Source organism: Sphaeramia orbicularis, chromosome 5 (assembly GCF_902148855.1).
Source record: "Sphaeramia orbicularis chromosome 5, fSphaOr1.1, whole genome shotgun sequence".
NCBI lineage: Eukaryota > Metazoa > Chordata > Actinopteri > Kurtiformes > Apogonidae > Sphaeramia > Sphaeramia orbicularis.
In genome coordinates, this window is record NC_043961.1 from 41326221 (window position 1) to 41344651 (window position 18431).

At 37.8% G+C, this 18431-nt stretch overlaps 1 protein-coding gene across 2 annotated transcripts in view; it reads left to right on the forward strand.

Annotated features, from left to right (window-relative positions):
• The window catches only part of ywhaba (tyrosine 3-monooxygenase/tryptophan 5-monooxygenase activation protein, beta polypeptide a), a 37693-nt gene that overhangs the window by 10904 nt on the left and 8358 nt on the right, over window positions 1–18431 (forward strand). Inside the window, exons 2-4 of one of the 2 annotated variants that reach the window (XM_030134492.1) lie at window positions 2671–2830; window positions 8497–8637; window positions 16518–16641. In XM_030134492.1, coding sequence (XP_029990352.1) covers window positions 2678–2830; window positions 8497–8637; window positions 16518–16641 — 418 coding nt within the window. In that variant the 5' untranslated portion in view covers window positions 2671–2677. The remainder of the gene's footprint in view (window positions 1–2670; window positions 2831–8496; window positions 8638–16517; window positions 16642–18431) is intronic. The other variant, XM_030134493.1, reaches the window with a different exon arrangement.

Here is an 18431-nt window from a genome sequence, read left to right on the forward strand (position 1 = left end):
CTGGTATACTGATTAACCTCGGTAAAATTCCCGATGGTTAGTATTACCGTTTAAATTGTAATTATAATGATAATCGTGTTTGATTACTGCACTTTGAAAGACAAAGAGAGAGAGAGAGAGATACTATCTATTTATCTATCTCTGAAAAAGAAACTAAAACAACTCAAACTTGATATGGAAAATGGTCAAACAGTGGCCATAAGGTTCCATCTTTAATGCACATTTGTATGTTTGATGTTTACTTGTTAATAGTTGAATGTTTCTGAAACAGAAAGTACATTGTGCCTATTATATATATTATTATTATTATTTTTATTTATTTATTTATTTTTTCCAAAATACAGCTTGGTTAAATTATTTCAATGTGTATAAGTACTTTTTGAACATTTTGAGCACATTTCAACAATACTGAGATAATAATGATAACCGTAATAATTTTAGTCTCAATAACCGTGATATGAAATTTTCAAATCGTTACATCCCTAACTACAACATATTTATCAAATGCAAATTTCTATTTCTGTGCATAACTATCCAAATGCAGTTCTTTAAACCATAATCTGAAATAAATAAGGCAATAGCCATCCCAATTTTTTTTCTTTTTTAACCAGTCTTTGTTCAAACTATTGATTATTTCAGAGTTTATTTTCTGTCATGATAAAGTGCAGAATTTAATTTCATAACAGCAGCTAACGGAGACAACCAGGACGGAATCATAACGTAGTCCAAAGCAATTACATGACTGGAACGAGTTAAGGATCGCAGATGTCCAAGTCATAGTTTTCACACTTTAGTTTTTTGACGATGCATGCGACACTGCAGCCTCGAAGTCTCTGAACTAGAATGGGGTCAGCTGCATTTCCAAAACACTTTTCTTGCAGGTGGTTAAATGCTGCAGTAGTGTGTATTTTAGTAAACGCAGCTAGTTAAACATGAAATAAAATTTAAAAAACCTCAGTGTGAACAGGACCTAAAAATGCATGTAGTTGTCTGGTCTTTATACTGTGAACAAAACAACAAAATAACAATAACCCACCTTGATTCTTGATCTACTGCTCTAGCAGTAAAAAAACAGCCACCTACAGATTTTTAAAATCCGTTTGTTTGGTATAAAATCTGGTGTTTTCTCTATTTTACCCCTGCTGTGGTTGTGTTAATATTCTCGTTGTAATGCACTAATAAGAGACTTCATTCAGATCAACATCAATAAGTAATTTAATGTACAAATGTTGATCTTTAAACCTTGTTGAAGCTCTTTCATGGAGGTTTTGTGGTGTGACGTGTAGATTTAAATGAAATGGAAGCAAGGCTGTGGCCTACTTAGACCTACAGATTCATCTGGAGCTGAAAGCCCTGGAGGGGCTGATGAAATAACTGGGAGCTGCCATTTCACTGGAAATTAAAGGGTTGTTGACATTTCATTAAAGTGCTGTTGTGTTTTGTTTTTTTTTTTTCCATTTGGTGTTCAGGTGGTCCATTATTAGCCTTTTCACCACAGCAGTGTTGAGTGTTTGTTTGACGACTAAATTCCTGTATACATATTTTCTGTACAAAACGTCAGATCACAGTTTTGATTAAACCTGAAAAGATCATATTGTCACGTATTACCAGCTGTTGAGAGGTCAGTGAATGCCGCAGACAGGACACAAAAACAGTTAAACAGTCCTTACAAATATGCGACACATTCCAGTTGTTCAGTGTCCTCAATGTAATATCATGACTTGCATACATATAAACGCCACTTTAATTGGCGTGTTATCTGTACGCATTATAAGCTTTCCGCATGTATGTACACACTGTTAGTAGCCCCCTGTCCAACCTGAATTGATGCGTCAGATACGGTGCACTTAGGGTCAGGGTTAATGTTATGGTTACGGTTAGGGTTATGTGAACCGAAGATCTTGCTGTAAATTGACACGTGATCAAATGCCGCTGAATAACACGTGAAAGGTCAAAAATGCACACATATAGCATGCCAAATGCCATAAGAACTGGCGTGACGTACAATGCCATTTCACATTCAAAGACAGAAAGCCTCTTACTTTTACCACCAGGAGGTCATGACAGTGAGTGCCTGAAAGAAAATCACATAAGCCTGAGTTTTGCACAAATTTTACCTTGTTAAGGCTGTGGTCTTAACTTTTTGATCAGCTGATGAACAGCCTGTTTGCGTTAAAATAAATGTTAAAATAAGTTGTTGACAACTCTTTTTTTTTTTTTTCTCTGGCTCCAGTTTCTTCTTTTTGTATTTTGAAGCTCTGCTTATAACCTGATTATGATCCACTATTGCAAAATAGGAAATTTCCTGGTCTTTAAGATTTTGTTCAGCAGTGTATAATGTATTTTTTATTGGTTGTAGACTTTCGGATATTTGCTTAAGATTTTCTTGCAAGTTCCCAATAAAAGGTCAAATAAATAATCAGATGTAAATCTGTGAAATCATGGCTGTCTAATATTTGTACATGTCATGCTCTCCTTTACCTTTACCTTTGCTCTTTCAGTGGAATAATGGGTCCCTTACACGTCTCCTTATACCCCAGAGCTGGTTCTTACAGCCTCAGCACCATCTCATGGCTGTTTGACTTTTTTCCTTAACCATGCGGTAAACAGAAGCCGCTGTTCCAAACTCTAATGCTGCCTTTTGGTTTCCCGTTCTTCCTCTCTTCACAGCAGAAAGATGGATAAGAGCGACCTGGTGCAGAAAGCCAAGCTGGCAGAGCAGGCCGAGCGCTACGATGACATGGCGGCTGCCATGAAGTCTGTGACGGAGCAGGGGGTGGAGCTTAGCAACGAGGAGCGCAACCTGCTGTCTGTTGCCTACAAGAACGTGGTATGATGTCCAACTGACAACTAATTATTTTCCCCTGAAATTTTTTAAGCTCGGTTGCGTGTTGTTGCTGTGAAAAATCAATAGTCAGTGAATTCCTACTATTGTAGAGACGCAGAATATAATTGATAGACATGAACATCATCTTTTTAGGGTTACTGGGATCATTCAAGTAAAAATGAAGTTGCATATCATCCAATTTCCAGTTTTCAAACTGAATGTGGTTAATATGGTCTTAAGGGTGCATTTTAATAAAGAAAATCACAGTTGCATTTGGCTGAATTGTACCAATTGACTGTACACACAAACACACATGCACACAAACACACATAGGTGTTTGGTAGTGGAAGCACATCCAATGCCAAACTGTCTGTTTATTTAACCACAATGTATTTATTCTGATGTGAACGACTACAGAGACAACAATGGAAAGAGAAATAAGATTTTGTGAACAGTGTGTAAATCTGTGAGCTGTCTCCTGCAGTATCACTGCTTTTTATCACAACAAATGTCATCAAGAGAATCTGAATGTTGCCTACTCGTGAACTTAGTATAAACAGAGAAGCTCTACATCAGCCAGAGGGAAGGACACGTCTACATCAGCCTGAAGACAGAACTGAGATGACCACATCCTCGGAAAGCCCTCCGCTGTTTCCTCTAAGATCTTTAGTCACTTTTCATCTAAATGCTCAGCATAACTGAAGCATTATGGGACTTTTCTAACCTAACTGTAGCCTGTGTTTACATTTAGTTTAGTAGTTCCGAAATGAGTAAAACAGGCAGGCGGTGATAATAGACCACAGACAGATTACATTTAAAAGTTAGTCTCTGGAAGTGGCTTCTGTTTTTTTTTTTTTTTTTTTTTTTTTTTTTTTTTTTTTTTTTTTGGGGGGGGGGGGGGTTACAGAACTGATAAATACAAACAGGAATATGCATGATTTATTCAAGCAAGTTAGATTGGAGATAGAGCAAGGCTAACCAAGTCAAAGGTTATTCACACATCAGACACAACTAAGTAAGAATCATAAAACATCTTATAACATGAGCACATTCACCATAGGTGTAGTAGTTACACAATAGTAAGATGAAATACTAACATATGGAGTAATGTAAGTGTTCCATTACATCTGTTAATCCCACTGCATGCACTGACAGCATTTATTTGAACTCACTTGACTGACAAACAAGCTCAGAACTTACAGATTCAACAGAGAAGAAATGGGTTGAATATGAGGGGGCTTCAACAAGAACATGGCTTTGACATGGGTTCAGTGGTATGGGCCTCAGTTTGACACAGATGGACTTAAAGGCTGGATTCAACACTTGCAGAAGTGGATTGACTGAGATGGAGCATATGTTCAACAATAAACATCAGGACTTAAACCATTTTTTCTAACTGTCCCTTTTCCACAAACTTTTTGAAGCCCCCTCGTCGGTGGTAAAAATGTCAAACTTGTATACCAGATTCTACCATTAGGCGTTACACTTCCACTCATTAGATGTCCCCATGGTAGAGGTGAGACTAAAGGAGGGTCCTGACTACAGTCCGCCCATGGGCCATTAAGCTAGTTTTGGATTCTGCCAGTAAACCTGAATGAATGTGAATCAGCACATGCACATCTGCTCTGACCTGTGTACATGGTTTTGGCTGTGAAACGCCAAAGCAGAACCTTGATGAGCTTGGCCAGGACTTTTGGTTTTCAGCTACCCTCTTCCCACTGGGATGCTTCTTGGTTTTTCATGCTTTTGGTTCAGTTTTCACTTTCTTTGAAGCCATTCTGCATTCTAGCTCCATTACTCCTTTTATAAAAGTGCTTTGACGCCATCATCAGGTTGCTGTTGTGTGGTCGATGAGTATTTAATTTTGCCCAACCTGCTGTAATGACAAATGTTGTCACTTGAGTAAATCACTTCAATAAACTAAAGACCAGACCAGACTAGATGGGCAAAACTGGAAATTGATCATACTCTAGAGAAAACAAGAGTGACTTGAGAAAAGAGTCATGTGTTGTAAATGTTCCAGTTCTGCTCTTTAAGGCACATGATTCAAACGATGTAAGATTAGAAAGGTAACAAAATACACTTCAATAAATTGCCCCCTAAAGAGGAACTATACTCCAGATTTTTTGTTGTAGTGCCTCCTGGAAACTCATAAAATTCTTTAACAATGTTAAAAATATGGGACGTAACGTGTGTCATCACACCAAACTCAAGCCCCATAAACATGTCTGTAACCATGTTCTGCTGTCAGTGGGTTTTAATCAACTGTAAACATTCCATGGTGAGCATCATGCTTTTGGGTGGTCATATTAAAGAGAACTGAGTAAGATGTTGACCACTTCACCCAAAGTCAAAGAGCTGAGCTCCCTCTTACTAAAGACATGATTATTTCAACAGGTTTTGAACTAGTGAAGGATGTTTATAGCTGATATTCTGTATTTTATATTATTTTGTTTGTTATTGTGTACTTTGACGTCCTACTTTGAAGCACTTTGTGACTGATGTCTGTGAAAGGTGCTGTGGAAATTTTTACTTAAGCTCCTGTTCAGACCTGGCATCAGATGGATCACTTACAATCAGATCCCACTTCACCCGCTGCATATGTGAATAACCAACTTCATCAGTGACCTTCATTTTTAAGTTTTAACAGACTGCCTCCTTAATGATCCGATACAAATGTCATTTCACTGTGTCTTCTGCAAGTTTTTAACCCATAAAGACCCAAAAACATCTACTGATGTAACTGTTTAATACATGTTATCCACTAATCCCATCAATACATGTAAATAATTGTTGTAAAATACAGTTTGCCATCTTTTCATGGTCATCAGAAATGACCCATTTGAACGTTCAGAGGCTCCGTAGTGAACATGGAAACACTGTTATCCTCTGCAACTTTGATTCACCAGTAAAACCCATGAAGTTGGATCAATGACAGGGGATGGGCACACTGGGGTTTATGTTCAGTTAATGAGAGATTTGACTGAAAAAGTCACTTTTTCTTCAGTTTTCTCTGGTTTTGCTATGATAACCCTCAGCTTTAATCTTAGCTTTTATCAGGGTTCCCGCAGGGTCTTAAGAAGTATTAAAAGCCTTGAATTTCAAAATTTGCATTTAATACCTTAAAGTCTTTAAAAGGTATTACATTTGATATGGTAGGTCTTAAGAAGTTATGTTGCCATAAACTTTTTGGCTGTATTGTAATAAAATGTGTCTGTTAAGTGTCCAAGCTGCAAAGAAAGTAATATTAGTTGATTCAGCTCCACCTGTTCCAACAATTTATGTTGAAATTAAGAACCAATTATCGCTACCTTTGCAGCCCCGGTGAGAAATGACTCAGAACGATGGGATTCGAGGCATAAATCAATACATGTTCCTTAATTCTAGGAGTCACACATTTTTGCCAGTATGGCCTTGAAATAGGCTGTGAAATAGGCTTTAAATTCTGTTCTAAGTAGTCTTAAAAAGGTCTTAACAAGTCTTAAATTTAACTTGCAGAAACCCACAGGAACCCTGTTTTATGAACATGTACATGATCAGTGAATTAAATATAGAAAAATACATGATGTTCACTGAAAAAACACAAAATACAGAGGATAAGATTATAAATGGTAACATTTCACTTAAAGGTTAAATATAGAGAAATTAATTGGAAATAACGTAAAAGTAATACTGGGTCTTTATGGGTTAAAGGGGAACATTTTATTTACCGTTCCTCATGTCAGGAAGGGTCGCTTTGATGCAGTGAAATATTTACTGACATGACACCTGTTGCATGACTGATGGTTGACTGAATTGTCAACTTGTGTGAGTTAGACAACCCTGAAGGGCTTTTGGATATGTTCACTTGACTTTGTATGGCTTTGATATGCCCTGTTTGGGTACTGAGTTTCACTTAAAGACAATAGTGACTGAATTCACCATCATTTAGTCTGTCCCTCAGTCCACTTCTGTTCAGGCCATGATAGAAGGTGGACATGTGTTCCAGACCTGCCTCTGAATAGGGTCTGACTCAGTGGAGTTCAGTTGTTTTTCCACTCCATTCTGTGCTACAGTAACTTCTCTTCATATAGTTTTTATACAGCAATTCTGAAGCACAAGTTATGTAAGAGCAGCCTCATGTTTTCAACTCTACCCCAAGGTCTGCTGGATTTGTATTTATTTTAAAGTTTACTAACAGTTGGTGCAAGTCAGTGTGTGGGTGTGTAACGTTTGAATACAGGACTAGGATAATCCAGCCTAAGGTCACATGATGGAGACGCCAACCTCTGCAGTATCACATGACCAAATGCTCAGATTGAGCCTCTGTCTCCAGTCTGTTTTAAAACTTAATCTAAAACCTGTTGTAAAAACATAGAAAGCAAAATCTAAATGACTTTTTGAATTATATTATCTGCTCTGTTTTCAAACTGTTTGTACACAGCTATGATAATAATACAACTGTAATTAACTAATTTTTTTCTTTACCCTGTCCTGTTCAGGTATTTGTCCTCCTGTATAAGTGTACTCTTGACAGTTTTGATCTAAGAGGGTTTTGAACCTTAGATCAATGCCCCCAATTGGTTGGATTGAATTCTTTTATTACTGAACAGATGTTTCCTGATGTGAGAACAGGACAGGGGTTATACACAAACAAACACTGAAACAGAAACAAACAGGCAAAAACAGAACAGTAACAACAATAGTAGAAAAACAGAATAGACCGATATCACAATAACCAGTAGAAAACAACAAATGAAACTAATACAGCAACAGAAGAACACTGGTGACTTTAAAGTAGAATTACTCAAAGGCAGAAAAACCCAAAGATAACAACAGGTAAAAAAATAAATGTCTGTTGCAACAGAACTCCTAACCTCTCCCACCCCACCCTCTAAACACCCATGAAGACTAAGGGAAAACTCTAAGTGTTTTTTCTTGTCTGACCAACAACCCTCAACCTTAACACATCAGAACAGACATTGTAGGATTTTCCCCAAAACAGTAACTCTGATATATTTCCATTTTGTCTGTTTGTGCTCATTGGCTGGATGTCGTCATACACTCTCAGTCTTCACTAAATCATCCAAATCATCCCATCTGCTTCATGTTTGGTGTTCAGGTGCAACTATGGAAGCTCTGGGATGAGTTCTTTGGGTGTCCTTAAATCTTTATTTTCAAGGTCATGATGCGTCAAATTTGGATGGTGATGTTGACCTACATTTTTTAGTTGATTTGGGGTCTGTGCAGGGTCAACGGGGCAGATAGGAGGGGTTTAGCACAGATGGTTAGTGTGTTAGGGGTTAGTGTTACTGGTATTCAGCAGGAGGCAGGTGCAGGACAGCCCTCTGTCTCCCATAGATAATATCAGAGCTTAGCAATACTTAAGTCTTTAATTGTCTGGCCCTGGGGTCCATTTATTACGGTGATCAGTACCCATCAGTGCCCCCACTACTTATCACAGATTCAAATTCCTGCTGCATTTGTCTTTGATTTGGTTACAGATTGAAATGAGGGGATAAATGCTTTAAACAAAAGTAATTTTTTTATTATTTTAATTTGAATTAAATTGTCACCATATCGACCACATAGCTCTAAAGATAAATGTTGCTTGTTGATTATTTCAGCTGTTTATTCACTCATGCACATTCAGTGTATTTTGATTTTGTTTTTTGTTGTTTTGCCACTAGGTGGGGGCCCGTCGCTCATCCTGGCGTGTCATCTCTAGCATTGAGCAGAAGACGGAGGGGAACGAGAAGAAAAAGCAAATGGCCCGCGATTACCGCGTGAAGATCGAGACTGAACTCCAAGAAATCTGCAACGATGTGCTGGTATGGAGGGAGAGAAGTGGTTGGGCAAAGGGGGATGTATAAATGAGAAAGGGCAAAAAGGACTGAGAAGAATATGAAAAGGAAGGGAAAACAAGTTTTTGTTTCTTTATTTGGAATTTAAAACCAAAAACGGCAAAGAAAAAAATACATATTCGAAAAGGAGCGAATAGTATAACTTCTATACCCCCTCCTTACCCCATCTTTATTAACTCCCCAGAAAGTTCCATGATCCACAAAATAAACTCTGACCAAAACTATATACATTGTATATCTAAAGACATTATTCATAATCATATAATATTATGCACATTATATACATTATATATTAGATTATACAATGTTATAACATAGGATAATTATATATGTTGTATAATAATAATACACATTGTAATACATTATTTCTAATCATATAATATAATGCATCACAATTAATACTTTTATCATATTTCCATAACATATTGGTTTCGATTATTTAAAAAAATATATATATTATTTGATTTAGTTGTTTTAGTTTCATTATTCAGATTGTTCCATATGTTGATTCCTTTCACAGATACAACCTTCCATCAACTTTTTTTCATCAGCGTTTTTTGAATATGTCTATTCCTTTTAGGTTAGTCACTTTTTCTTTTTTCAAAATTTTTTTGGATGTTGTACTGGGGGATATTTCCATTTGTGTTGAACATGATTTGTAATAGGGCTTTACTGACTTCAGATTTTTTCAGATGGACTTATCTGTCAATAAAGTGGAGTCGAAAAGTCCTATGATGATGTCATCAACACATTGACAGTGGAGGAACACCACAGACACACAGCCATTCAACAATTAGCAGTTTGTATTAAAGTTCACTGTAACATTAACAATGTACAGTAAAGAGGAGAATAAAAACTTCCAACAGCCCTTCTCAGACATTTTAACCAAAACAAAACATAGGCCAACACCTTGAATTTTCTTTTAAATTTAGGTGAACAACATAAAGTGGCAAAAGTGTAAGACAGCAGCAGCTAAGATGCACAGCACGCAAGTTCACAGCATGTTTGAGAAAAGAACGCATTGTATAAATGAAATAAATAAAAACTGAGTAATCAAAACACACTGGCTGTCAAAATTATTATTCAGTTATTAAACCTCCACACAATATGTTAGATATGGAACAATTGGAGAATTACAGAAGATATATAGAGTGCTACTATATAATAAATCCTTTATTGTATTCAATATAGCACCCTAAGTGACAGTAAATGTTTGGACAGGCTAACAAAAGAATAGAGAAGACTAAAGTCAAACTATGCATGGCGTTGGTTGAAGTACAGACTGCTGTCGCATCTCTTATCCTGTGGCTGAACAAAGAACACTCACATGGTTTAACACATGAAGAGGCATTAAACAAAGCTTTTATTTTTCTCTCAGGCTTGAACATACACTTCAGAACTTTTACTTCAGGGGTTTGAGTACTTGATGCAGCAGCAAAGAAACAGTTCTTTTGTATCTGTGCACAGTTGGGAGGATTATGGGTAGTATTTTATGTAATGATTTTTGATGCTAGTCATTGTCTGCAGTGTTTCCCATTCATGATCTAGACCAGGGGTTCCCAAACTTTTAAACTTGCGACCCCCAAAATAACGGTGTCAGAGACTGGCAACCCCCGCTATCCACGAAATGACTGAAACATGAAAAAAAAATGTGCACACAGGAGTCACGCAATGATACTGTGGCATATTTGCCGCATTGCATTGTGGGTGCCGGGCATTTTACTCATTGTGTTCTGTTGTATGTGTAGGGGTTCAAGTTTATTTACATTTATTGGCATTTTTATGTTTATTTTTTATTTTTATTAATGTGACATCATTAGTCAAACCTGTAGGCCCAACAGTGCCTTACCTGTTTGTCACTGTTAAGCTGTTGTTCATGCCGTGTTAATGAAACCTTTGCTCTTGCAAAGTAAAAGCACTTCCTATGCACCTTAAAACTCATAATATCGATATATTTCCTTCAAAGTACAGGTGAAACAATACTGTCCTTAATCATTCGTAACCACCTATGGGTTCACAACAAGAGGCTTCTGATAGTCATTTTGCAACCCCTGCTGGTGTCCCGCAAACCTCGAGGGGGAGGGGGGTCCCCACTTTGAGATCCCCTGATATAGACTGTGGTGGTTGGTCCACATAGTCTCATACTGACCTGAGCATATAACCATGCTGCTAACAATGTCAGTTAATTTTTGGACAAACTTGGAATGGGCTGGTGTATAGCCATGGAAATGAAGCTGTGTGTGTGTATACCTGTGTACAAAACACAACTGAGCCAGAACCTGAACCAGTTGTTCATGTTGTTTATTCCAGTGATAGAAACTAGTCTGTGCTTCCTTTGAGTCTCAAACCAAATATTTATTTTCTAATGGGGTGAAAAATAAACTCAGACTGAATCAGATCATGGAAACAGCAGAAGAAGGCAGAAGTGAATGTTAGTTACCATGGTAACAGGGATGCTCTGCAACTGTCCGTTACGATGTTTGTGTGAAATTATGAAGACCTCCACAGAGAAATGCAATAATGTTACATTTTTGGTCAATACTGTACAAACAGGCCTCAAATGTGCACTGGTCTCATCTAATATTTTCAGTAAAATTTAATTCAAGTAGTATTAAGAAAATATTAAAATAAGAGTCTTAAAATGGTGGAAGATGATGTTTAAGCCAAATACTGAGTGTCATATGTTCATCAAAAGCATCAGTAGCAGTTTGTAGTTGATGATGTCACAGAAATCAATCCGTCCAGTTTTAGCACATTGGCCTTCATAGGTCAGAACAAAGCTTAAAGATCTACCCCGACTCAGATTTTTGGCTCTTTCGCAGATTTATAATATATCCAAGGTCATGCAAGCGTGTTTGCACTAATGTGGTTCTGTAGGAATGAAGGGAGGACACAGCAGAGGGAGACGTCCTGTTCTTAAAGCCACAGGAAGCACCACAGGATGTCGGTGACCCAGAAGAGAAGTTTTCAGAACAGCAGCAAAAATGGGTTAGAACGGAGCTGAATCCACTGTGGATGGAACTACAGCTATTAGTGTTGAACAAGACAATAAGAATGTTTCTTATGCTGAATATTTATTTGTAAGGATGGATGTAGAGTAAATGATGCTGCCTCATTTGCTAACTTTTATAGAGTTGATTTCCAGAGATTCTGTGAAAATGGCAATTTAGTAATTAAAAATAGCTGAATTGGTGTTAAATTGACTTAAATCAACACCTCATTTCAAAAAACCTATATTAAACACTGAAGTCTGAAAATGCCAAGACACAGAATGTATGATTTATCTTTCTATTCTAAAACTTGAATAGAATCTATATTATAAAAGCCAAGTGGCCTCTGTGTGCGTGTGTGCAGTGTGTCTGGGAATTGACACAAAATCCAGAAAGAACTGACTGCTGGAGTTTGGCATAATTATGTATTTTTGGTCAAGGAACAGACTAGCGGAAACAAGTTGAGAGAACAAATATTTTGTGAGATATTAGTATTTAGAATACAATAGTCTTACAATCATGTTGCTATACCCAGAAAGCTTTGGCGGTGACTGCTGGATAAATGTGGTACGGCATGCACGAATACACAACAGTATAAAAACTACCACATCTAGAACCTGTGAATCCCCACAGGTCAACGCACCAGTAGAATAGAATAGAATAGCCTTTATTGTTGTCATTGTGTGTACAATGAAATTAGGAATATTACATATTGTGTTTATTTGCTCAACACAGATTAGGATTTTGGAACTAATTTAAAGGTTTTTCTTTGGGTTTGCAGAGGGCCTCTTATTTTTATTTGGCTAAAAATAAAGCATATATATATATATATATATATATATATATATATATATAATATCATATTGTCTGAACAAAAGGATTAAAGACATGTTAAGTATAAAACAAAGGTCACACTAAATACAACCACTATGAAGCTGTTTTTTTTTTTTGTTTGTTTTGTTTGTTTTTTTCCAGTGAAACTTTTGTTTTTACTGTAGTCATTTTGGAATTCACTTTCTGATTTTTTTTTTTATTCCAGGGTTCATTCAACACATACCAGATGTTTATAATGGTTTTTGCTGCTTCTTGTCATGGGGTCAGGGTTCACACTAAATACTGGCTTAACCTTTAGAACCCATCTAGTCCCATTTTTTGTGTGTCTTTTAAGGCTGTGGACATATTTCCTATATTTTCTTGTTGTATCTGAAGAAAAGAGACTGAAATAAATATGCATGTTCAAAACACATCTGCTCACAGATTATATCAATAACCACATCAAATTTAGGGAATAATAAACAACCCCATTAAAAAAAAAAAAAAAAAAAAAACTTATTTCAAAATGGAAGCATTCTATTCAAGCTGAAATGATATGGTTTTCTCTCTATGGTGATAGAGTCAGTTTAAAGTCAACATCTGATTGGAGGGAAGGTCTACATGCACTTATTGAAACAAAGCTGGTCTTAGTGAGACGACGCTGCAGGGGAGAGACGTTCTGATCACATGATCTGGGTAAAAGCCTTCTGTAACTGATCAGATGAAGCCCACATTCACAGAAAGAACTAAAAGGATGTGCTGAAAGTTGGTATCAGCCCATTGGCAAACTGGGCTTTTTCAGTATTTTCGTCCAAACCCTGTATGAGCACATTCTTCAGGTAGCTCAGGGCACCCTTATCCAAGAGGAAGAAGCCTGTCTGTGTTTAAAGCACTGGAATGAATCAAGACTTCAGACATGAGAACAGTTGAAAGGGCTTATATTTGCTCTCTAAATGGAAGGATGTTACTGTGGCCTATAGTGTCAAAGTTCCAGGACAGAAGGCAGTCAGTGTTTCAACGGTGGCATTGAGGATGTGTCTGTAGACCCTGTTTTAATCCCATGTGTGGTTTTGTCACCCTGAATTGGTATCATTTTTATAACCTTTCAGGTGTGTTTTCTTGGCCACGTCTCCCCCAAAGAAGAGATTTATTTAACCTGAAGGGACTTGAATAAAAACTAAAATGACAAATGGAGGGGTGTGCGTGCATTTCAGTCGGTAACTGCGCGTTCAGTACAGGTACAGGGTGATGCAGTCCGTGCCCTGCCCCCCCCACACCAGAAGTGAAAGTTAAACTTTGTACTCATTTTTATTTTCCCTACCTCCTGAAGCTTCGCAAACTTTCATTTGAGGGGGCAGGACGTTTGTCCTGGCTTTTATATATTATACATTTGTATAATAAGTCTAGTGCACCGGTGATGATTTTTTTTGTATGAAATGTTTGGTGTGGCTGCAAAGATTTTGCCATAGCGCTGCACCATGGCAAAACCTTACCAACAGAAACGCTGAGATGAGCTCAGGTCTTTAACACTAAATCTGCCACAACCAGATAAGATTTTACCCATAAAGACCCAAACATCCACCTTTAACTACCACAAAAGTAGCACTAGGTCTTCATGGGTTAATATAAACACACTGATCTTAGTGAGACACTTGGATGTGTGGTGATACAGTCTGTCATGTAACCAACCACTGGTGCCAACCATTGAAACCATGGTTGAAAATAACCAAACTCAACCCTAACGTCAGAATTGTGTTCCATCTGCTCTGCTGAACCCTAACATTAGGACCCAGGGCGGCATTGGAGAACTGACACTGGCTGCATATCCACCTTAGGACTCATTCCTCTTCGGTGTGATCATCATTGATGATACCACTAACCTCCTGGAGCTGATGCTGGTTGCCTGGCAACTGCATAGAGTCAAGAAATTGTTCTATCACAACAGATATTAGAATGAACATCTGTCATCAGGTTGTTACTAGTTGCTTTTCCATTGATCCTCAAATTGCACAAATATAACTTGTGCATAAAAATTTGCCTAATGGAAAAAACGACAATTTCACCAAAACTCTTGTTTTTCGATGAAAAGTTTCTGCACTTACAAAAGGTGGCTTTTCGGACATAGCGAAATTGGTATATCACTCAAAACTGCAATGGAAACGCCTTTTTGCGCAACTAGTCATGTTAACAAAAAAAGGGATGTTACAACAAGCGTAGAAGAAGAGTTTTAAAACGAACATGGTATGGTATGTGTGGACACACGAGGAAATTGAATCAATTTTTAAATTTAGTACGGAATAGAGGGGTAATGAGCATTCTAGATTCAAAACGACTGATATTTATGTTCGTCGCCATGTTTATGTAATGACTTCTTGTGACATCTCACAATAATAAACAAATCATTGCATTTGTGGATGGAAAAACCGACATTATGCACTTCTGTTTTTTCGACATTTAGTAAATATCAGTAAAGTTTTATGCACATGTTCAATGGAAAAGTGACTAGTGACAGTAGAATTGAAAAGCTCACTTGGTAAAACACACCTCCAGAATTGTGAATGTTTCAGAGATATGATTGTGCCTCAAGAATGAGTGAGATTCCATTTGAAACACTGACATTTGGTTTCCTTTGGTTATGTTGTGTCACTACAACTGATTTTCACAGCTGCAGGGGTCATATAAATTCATGTCAGTAAAATGACGGTTATTGAGGGTTTATTGACTGTCTCGGTCCTCAACAGGAACACATAGTGTGATCTGTAGCCACTGTACTACCCACTGTGGGTTTTTTCCTGGAACTACATTTGTCAGACATTCAGTGTGATGCTGAATCTCAAGCCTGAGCTACTTTACAGAAAGCAGTAATAAGAGGTTTAACTAGTGAATGTATATGAACAAACCAGAGACAAAGATGTGTCAGGTTCCAATTAATATCTGGAACGACAGAGAAACCTGTCAGCATCTGGAAGAAGAACCCCACAGCATCAAAGCCAATCAGAAACATCTCCTACTGGAGATTGTGCCTTTTTAAGGACCACATATTGGATAAAACTGGGCCTATTTATCACTTTAATGTTGTTTCAATGACACATCTAGATTTGTAAAAACAAGTAGACCTTCAGATTTTATCGAATAATTTGAATTTTCAAGGAAAAGATCATTAACTCCATTTTTTAAACTCATTTCAGTGTTTCTACACTCAAAGCATATTTAAAATAAAAATATACACCTGTTTACCACAACTTGAAGTAGTTCTCCTCCTCATCATACAAGAAATATTATCAATATTATATTAACCCATAAAGACCCAGTGCTACTTTTGTGTCAGTTAACAAATAATTTTTTTCTCTCTCTGTAACCTTTCTTAAGTGATTTATTACCATTTATTGTATTATTTTCTGTATTTTGCATTTCTTCAATAAAAATCAGGTATTTTCCTGATCATGTAGATGTTCATAAAAGCTGAGATTAAAGTTGAGGGTAATTATACCACAAACAGGGAAAACTAAAAAAAAAAAGACTTTTTCTGTCAAATCTCATTAACTGAACATAAACCCAGTGTCTCCATCCACTGTCATTGATCCAACTCCATGGGTTTTACTGCTGAATCGATGTTGTAGAAGATGACGGTGTTTCCACGTTCACTACAGAGCCTCTGAACGTCCAAATAAGTCTTATCTGATGTCCATGAAAAGATGACAAACTGTATTTTATGACAATTATTTACACATATTGATAGGATTAGTGGATCAACATTTATTAAACAGTTTATACTGGTAAATGATTTTGGTCACCAGTAGTTGTTTGGGTCTTTATGGGTTAAATATAATACAAGCAGTGTGTGTGCTGTGTGTACTGACTGACATTTACTCTTTAGTTGATAAAATGTGAAAAATGAGATGATACCAGACTTTGTAATTATGTTTTATATTGTTCTGTATCCTTCAAAGGCTGGTTGTATGGACACGTGCTACATGTTTTATATGTGTTTGCTCATAAGACCCTGTTTGATTTATTTATGGACTCATCCTTTGTCCTTTTTAGGGTCTGCTCGACAAACACCTCATTGCAAATGCAAGTCAGGCGGAGAGTAAGGTGTTCTACCTCAAAATGAAAGGAGACTACTACAGATACCTGTCAGAGGTGGCCTCTGGGGAAACCAAGAAGGGTGAGTATCCAGTTTGGGCTCATATGGACTCATATGAGTGCATGAAAACAGAGGCATCTGTTTCAAATGGTGTAAACCAGCTATGTCAAACATATGGCCCAGGAGCCAGAACCGGCCTGCCAAAGGGTCCAACCCCACCTGTGGGATCAATTAGTGAATTGCAAAAATTATGTTAGTGGGTTAGTGTTAGCGGGCAGCCTAAGACAGAGGGTCAAGTTAGGGTTAGCGTTAGCGGGCAGCCTAAATCAGAGGGTTAGGGTTAGCGGGTTAGCATTAGTGGGCAGCCTAAGACAGAGTGTCAGGGTTAGGGTTAGCATTAGGGTTAGCGGGCAGCCTAAGACAGAGGGTCAGGCTTAGAGTTTGCGTTAGGGGGTTAGTGTTAGTGGGCAACCTAAGACCAGAGTGTCAGGGTTAGGGCTAGCATTGGGGGTTAGCGTTAGCGAACAGCCTAAGACAGAGGGTTAGGGTTTGTGTTAGGGGGTTAATGTTAGTGAGCAGTCTCAGACAGAGCCGACTCTCTTAACCAGTTTATTCAATCTCTTCCTGTCTCTGTCCTGCCCAATACCCAGCATGCAATGGCATTTTCATAATGTAATTTCACATTTGTCACTGTTATTTCACTGCTCCAGCCCATTTCAGATCATACTGGGCTGAAAGTGGAACCTGAACTAAAAGAAGTTTGTTTCCCCTGGTGTAAACTTCACTGCCCTTAGACTTCAGTGCATCCTTTGCGTTAGAATGAGCATTTGGTGATCAGTCCACCAGAGGGCGCCGATCTGAAATAACATATTGGTCAAATATCAAGAAAAGTAGTGTTTTTTGAGAGAAGAAAGTCAGTTATTACAAACAGAGGAGGTTTTACTGATGTTGATAGTGAGATTTTTAGTTGTAAATTTGTTGCTAATTTTGCACAAACTCATACAGTCGCTTTTTAAAAAGTTCCACCATTTCTGGAGACAATTCTCTTGGTAACCACCCCGCCACCACTCCACCCATGATCCCTCTGAAAACTGGATCATATGATAGATTACAGTTAAACCCAGTTTCAGACCCTGACATGGTCAGTATTGGCCTTATGGCCCAGTGGTCAGGTCTGTGTCCAGGTGGTCAGTGGAATGGCTTCTGTTTTCCTGCTGTGGGTGAATCGTCTGCCACATTCCTGTATGACACTAACGCTCACAGGAGCTGAAGCTTCTGTCTCCAACTGCAGATAATGCTAAATTATTCCTAATGCTTTTCAACATGTCTGATGTCTTCAGTGAAGAGATAGATGGAACCTCTGGGTTACAAGACACGTGAAGCATCAGGGTTTACAGGGACAGGTGGTGTGTGTTTTAAATAGACTCCAGATCTTCATCATGGAATAGAGAAAACTATCATCTGATTGTCCCACCCTCCTCGTCTATTTATATCCGTTCAGCCAAAGCTCCTGCTGATGATGACGTTGAAACCAAGTCATTTAGACGGTTGCCAAGAGACGGTAACAGACAATGGTTACCATGGTTGTCAGTCAGGTTATTCTGATTGTCATGGTGATAAGCATCAGCATCACCGTTGACACCCTGAATGCACAGCCTGTTTTAATATATACAGGGTTTGTACGGGTGCTTGAAACCCTTGAAAATGCTTGAATTTCACTGTTGATTTTCAAGGTATGAAAAGTGCTTGACAGTGCTTGAAATTATAACTCTGTGATGTGAGTTTTTTGTTCTTTTTTTGATATTGACTCTACCAAGTTAGATGTCAAGTAGGGATGCACCGATACCAATACCAGTATCGGATATCATTCC